The 6,116-nt window shown below is 32.2% G+C and overlaps 1 protein-coding gene and 1 long non-coding RNA gene across 2 annotated transcripts; one reads left to right on the top strand and one right to left on the bottom strand.

Moving 5' to 3' along the window:
* The first annotated feature begins 464 nt into the window (after positions 1-464).
* Positions 465-5,963, top strand: Gdi (GDP dissociation inhibitor). The gene is made up of 5 exons (XM_035877689.2): positions 465-1,427; positions 2,971-3,384; positions 3,512-3,725; positions 3,854-4,036; positions 4,181-5,963. The coding sequence occupies exons 1-5, from the start codon at positions 1,267-1,269 to the stop codon at positions 4,535-4,537; spliced, it is 1,329 nt and encodes a 442-aa protein (XP_035733582.1). The 5' UTR covers positions 465-1,266; the 3' UTR covers positions 4,538-5,963.
* Positions 959-3,033, bottom strand: LOC146872171 (uncharacterized). The gene is made up of 2 exons (XR_014983622.1): positions 2,897-3,033; positions 959-2,768 (listed from the first exon to the last, which is right to left on the bottom strand). It is a non-coding gene; the product is annotated as an uncharacterized LOC146872171 (long non-coding RNA).
* Positions 5,964-6,116: the final 153 nt, after the last annotated feature.

Below are 6,116 nucleotides of genomic sequence, written 5' to 3'. Positions count from 1 at the left end.
CCTATTGGTCGATAAGGTTATGGCGCGGGTTATTTAAAACTTGAAATGAATCGAATCTTCTTTCTTTCACCATTTTTTTGTTTCTTTCAATCTTTTCACTTACGATCGAGATTAAAGGTGATGGAAAAGGAAAAAAAACAAAGAAAAGGAATGAAAGAAAAAAGAGAGAGAAGGATAATACAAAATTATGAGAAATGCGTTCGCATCATAGGAAAAAGGAAAATAAATAAATAAGAAATAAAATGACGGCAAATCGACGAAATCTTGTTTCGTAGGATAATACAATTAAAAGATATAAGAGTGAAATAGAGAGAGAAAGAGAAAGGGATAGAGTTCTCTAGTTATTTTTATATTTTCGTAATAAAACTAGAGGATAGTTTAAGATAATGATAAAATTTCTAATGTTGGTATTAATAACCCGTTCTATCAGTGCCCTGTTGTTAACGAAACTGGTGAGATAGCGTTAGCGGTAGTGGCCAACTGAGGATATGGTGTGGCGATGATGGTGGTGTTGCTGTTGTTGGCGGTGGTGGTAATAGTGATAGTAGTAACAGCAGCAGCAGCGACAGCAGCAGCAGCAGTAGTAGCAGCAGCAGTCGAAAAGAGAAAGAAAGGAGGTCTTCCGTTCCGGCATAATAGTCGTGTGTGCGAGTTGGCAGTTGCGCGAGAGAATCATATAAAATCGTCGTGACCATATTTTTCTGACATTTTCGTTTCGATTTGGAAAGTAGAAAGGGGCAAAGAGAAAAGAAAGAAAGAAAGGAAAAAAGCAAAACAAAACAAAACGAAAGAAAGGAAAAAAGGGGCAAGAGAGAAAGGAGAGAAAAAAAAGACCAAAAAAAAAAAGACAAAAAAAAGAACGGATCCTCCCCCTGAATCGAACGGCAACACACCTCTTTTAACCTTTTCCAAAGGTTCGATATCCATTTCCCCTTCTATATATCTCTTTTTCTCTCTATCTCTCTCTCTTTCTCTCTCTCTCTCTCTCTCTGTCTCTCTCTTTGTCGTGTGTGTGTCTACCTGGCACCCTCCTACGGTCACCGAATTACGGGTGAAGAAAAAAAAAAAGAAAAGAAAAGAAAAGGATTCTTTTGGTTCTCGTTATTGTCATCGTATATATTTCGACATAGTGATCGATAAAAACGTTTGATTGAGATTTTACCTCACCTAGCGAGGAAAAGAAAAAAAAAAAAAAGAAAATATATATACACATACATACATACATATACACTCACACATATATATATATATATATAAAAAATCAGGATGAATGAAGAATACGACGCGATTGTTCTTGGAACTGGACTGAAGGAATGCATCCTATCCGGTATGTTATCGGTTAGTGGGAAAAAGGTACTCCACGTAGATCGCAACAAGTATTATGGTGGTGAATCGGCCTCTATAACGCCATTGGAAGATCTATTCGCGTAAGTTTTTTTTTTTTTCTTTTTTTAATAACTTCCCATTATTCCGCAGAATGATTAAAGAAGGATTAATTAATTCATTCGTTAAAAATAAAAACACACACACACACACCAAAAAAAACCCTTAAAAACGTATCCCTTACTTTTCCTACCAAATGTTTCCTGTACACACACACATACACACATATGTATATAAAAAAACTTTCCAACTGGATTCTTACATTCTCTCTCTCTCCCTCCCTCTCTTTCTCTTTTTCTCTCTCACTCGAAGTTTCTTATCGAAATATAATAAGAGAGAGAAACAGAGAAAGAGAGAGAGAGAGAGAGAGGAAGATAGAGGCTCTCCTTTTTAACAGCGCTCGTGCAATGCGGATATATTGATTTTTTCCTCTATTCCTCTTTTTCTCTCTCTCTCTCTCTCTCTCTTGTGTATCCTCTCTTCCTGAGAAACGAGAGCGTCGTAGACGATCGAAATCTTCCGTTACTGACTCTCTCTCTCTCTCTCTTTCTCTTTCTCTTTTTCTCTCTCTCTTTCTCTCTTTAATACCTCCACTAACCCCGGACCTCCCTCTCCTATCTCCCTTTGATCCATATTACAACGTCTTTCTAGTCGTATGTACGATAATCGTCGAATTAAGAAAAAATCGAATAAGAACGAATAATATTACATCTTCGTAATTCTCTTTTTCTTTTTTCTTTTCTCTTTTTTCTTTTTTTTTATCTTTTTTTTTTTTTTTACGAATTTACAATCGGCAACAATCGATAATAATCGGCAATAATCGGCAACGACGACGATGACGTTGAACAAAGACTCTCTCCGATTGGTTTATTTTTTCATGAAAGAGGAATTAAAAAATGAGCGGCAATTTTAAATATATATATATATATATGTGTATATAAAGAGAAAGAAAATTTTTCTCTTTGGTTTTTTATCTTTATCTTCTTCGTTTCGATCGTACATAATTTTTACTATTTTTTTATTTTTTTTATTTTTTGTTTTATGTTCTTTAACGAGAATTTATTCTGTTTTCTTTATAAAATTTGTTTGTTTCTTTCTTTCTTGTTTTCTCTTTTTTTTTTCTTTTTTTCTTTTTGACGGGCGATAACTCATCCTCTTACCAATTTGAAGTCATCAAGCTATGATATATCCATTCATGTTGGATAATATACTTTGACCTTGAAATTTCATTATCTATAAAATGTTCCCCTTGAGAAATGTCATTTTTTTTTTTTCCTATTTGATGAACATATTTTTTAATGATACATATTTTCATCATTCTCTCTCTCTCTCTCTCCCTCCTTCTCTCTTTATCTATCCATCTATCTATCTTCCTCTCTTTAACTCTATAATTAGAAAAAAAAAAAACAGAATGTTTATGTTCGATGATACAAGAAGAACGTATTATTTTCTCCAAGTTGAGTTAACTCCTCTCTTATTAATTGACATGTACTACAATTTATTATAACTGTACCTTGTTAGATAGCTCATGCTTCCTATCATGAATGAAAGATTAAAATTGATCTCAATTATTTATTTGCCATTTAGGAAATTCAAGGCACCACCGCCAGATGAAAGTTATGGACGTGGTAGAGATTGGAACGTTGATCTTATACCTAAATTCTTGATGGCCAATGGTCTCCTCGTTAAATTATTGATTCATACCGGTGTTACACGTTATTTGGAATTTAAATCGGTAGAAGGATCTTACGTTTACAAGTCCGGTAAGATCTCGAAGGTGCCAATCGATCAACAAGAAGCATTGTCCAGTGATCTTATGGGTATATTTGAGAAAAGACGATTTCGCAACTTTCTTGTATGGGTACAGAACATGAAGGAGGATGATCCAAAAACCTGGGAAGGATTTGATCCATTTAATAATAATATGAGCGCGCTTTATAATAAATTTAGCCTTGATAAAAATACTCAAGACTTTACGGGTCATGCATTAGCTCTGTACAGGTGAACGAATGAGTTATAATTTTCAAATGGATATGTCAAAGTAACATCATAAATTGTTAAATGTTAATTTAAAAAAAAATTTTCTTCTTTTTTTTTTTTTTTCTTTTTTTTCTTTTTCTTTATCCAGGGATGACGATTACATAAGTCAAAGTGCGATAACTACCATAAGGAGAATCAAATTGTATAGCGATAGTTTAGCACGTTATGGTAAATCTCCGTATTTGTATCCCATGTATGGCCTCGGTGAACTACCTCAAGGTTTCGCACGACTTAGCGCCATTTATGGTGGTACGTACATGTTGGATAAACCTATCGATGAAATCGTCATGAAGGACGGTAAGGTATGTAATATAACATTTTTATAATCGTGATATTAATTTTTTTTTTTTTTTTTTTTTTTTTTTTTTTTTTTTTTTTTTTTTTAATTATCTAACGTAAAATTTCTTTCAATTTTTTTTTTTTTTTTTAGGTCGCCGGTGTACGTTCTGGAGATGAAGTAGCTCAATGTAAACAAGTATTTTGTGATCCTACCTATGTACCTGAACGTGTGAAGAAAGTTGGTCAAGTAATAAGATGTATCTGCCTTTTGGATCATCCGATACCAAGTACGGGTGATGGTCTTTCAACCCAGATTATTATTCCGCAGAAACAGGTGAGCTGAAACAAAAAGAAAAAAAAAAGAAAAGTTGTAATTTTTCTAACGTTAACCCCCCACCACCCCCACCCCCTAATGTTATTTATCGAATAATTAATTTTTCATTTTTTTCTCTCTCTCTCTCTTGTTTCCATATCTCAGGTTAATCGTAATTCTGATATTTATGTATCCCTGGTATCGCATACTCATCAAGTAGCTGCCAAAGGATGGTTCATAGCTATGGTTTCAACAACGGTTGAAACAAAATATCCCGAACAGGAGATACAACCTGGATTAGATTTACTTGGGCCAATAAGACAAAAATTTATTTCTATATCGGATTATATGGAACCGACCGACGACGGCTGCGATAGTCAAATTTTCATTTCAAGGAGTTACGACGCGACGACGCATTTTGAGACAACATGCTTGGACGTACTTGATATTTTCAAACGTGCGACAGGCGAGGAATTTGATTTCAACAAAGTTAAACAGGAACTAGGTGACGAGGATCAGTAACCGTAATGTTATTGTGCGTTGTGTGATTTGTCCATTAATCGAAGAAAAGAAAAGAAAAGAAAAGAAAAGAAAAAAAGGAAAAAAAAAAAATTAAACTATCAAAGTCTAAATAATCTAATCGGACATTTAACTACCGACTGTGTCGGTCCATTGGGGTTTCTTTATTGCAGATACATATTGAACATGTAATACTGCAATAAGACAGAGCCCTTTATTTTCATTTTTTCAATTGTCTCTTTGACAGAGAACAAAAAAAAATTTTTTTTTTTTCTTTTTTTTTTTCTTCTTTTTTTTTGTCAATTTTTCTTACTTTTTTTTAGGGTGAGGGAGGGGGGGAGGTACAATTTTTCTTCTCTGTCCTCTTAATCTAAAACGTCATTAAAAACTAATAATTTCCCTTTCCCCTTCTCCCTCATTCACACGCCCATTATCTTTGATTACTTTGATCTATAAAAAAAAGAAAAAAAGAAAAAAAAAACAGCAAACAAACAAACAAACAAATACTTTTTGATTGATATAAAAGACACATCGAGAATATCTTTTTCAATATCTTCTTCGATCTTTGATATACAATTAATGTGTTATATTTGAGGATAACACCTGCCATGCGCAAACAGTAGCAGCAAAATATTATTGTTAGTATTATAAACGCATAAAGTTTTTAAAATGGCATAGCAAAAGTTTTATGGATTTACTATAGATATATATATAATATATATATATATATATATATGGTACGCCGTATTTTAATTACTGAAATAAATAAAAACGAACGGGAGCTGAACGAATGAGAACAAAAAAAAAATAAAAAAAATAATAGTTATTGTTGCGCAGTGTCACGATAAAAAGACGAGATATATACATACATACATACATATATATATATATATATATATATATATATATATATTTATTTATATGTATATATATATATATATATATATTAAGAGTAAAGAATGAGAGGTACAATATAGCAATTAATATGAAAGAGATGTACTCTATAGTACAGAAATATAAATAGCACGTTTCAGTTTAGCTTTAGAGAATATATTATTCCTATTGATATAGATAATAATAATTCTTGCAGTTGGAAGTGAGTGAGCTAAGCGTAAATTATAATGACATCGAAAAGAAAATGATTAAGGTATAAGGAATGTCTACGATAACTTTATAAAAATGGAATAGAGAATAGAGTGGTCAAGTGTGTTTTATCATAGTTATATATATATATATATATACATATATATATATATATATACATATGTAAAGATGAAATTGGATCGTTGAAATATTGTTATTTTATGTGAGCTTGCGAATGTGAATATTCCTTTACGTATCCTTGAATGTATATCAGAAATATCTATCATTACTTGATAAGGTATGCTAAAAAAGAAAAAAAAAAATGAAAAAAGAAAAAAAAAAGAAATAGATAGCAAATGCATATGTCCGTACATCTGTTTGCTGCTACTGAGAGCATGTGTTTGTGTGTTGTGTTGTGTGAGAATGGAATGAATGTTCGATCATTTCTTTCTCTCTTTCTCTCTCTCACTTTTCTTTCTTTCTTTTTCTTTTTTTTTTT

Source organism: Vespa mandarinia, chromosome 25 (assembly GCF_050613455.1).
Source record: "Vespa mandarinia isolate Hongniang chromosome 25, ASM5061345v1, whole genome shotgun sequence".
Lineage (NCBI taxonomy): Eukaryota > Metazoa > Arthropoda > Insecta > Hymenoptera > Vespidae > Vespa > Vespa mandarinia.
This window is presented reverse-complemented; position numbering and strand designations above follow the sequence as displayed.

Bases quoted from the DNA above. Each gene is read 5' to 3' on its own strand.
- Gdi (XM_035877689.2), top strand. From the start codon at position 1,267: ATGAATGAAGAATACGACGCGATTGTTCTTGGAACTGGACTGAAGGAA. The intron at 3,385-3,511 runs GTGAACGAATGA...TTCTTTATCCAG, and splicing joins CATGCATTAGCTCTGTACAG to GGATGACGATTACATAAGTC. The intron at 3,726-3,853 runs GTATGTAATATA...TTTTTTTTTTAG, and splicing joins TCGTCATGAAGGACGGTAAG to GTCGCCGGTGTACGTTCTGG.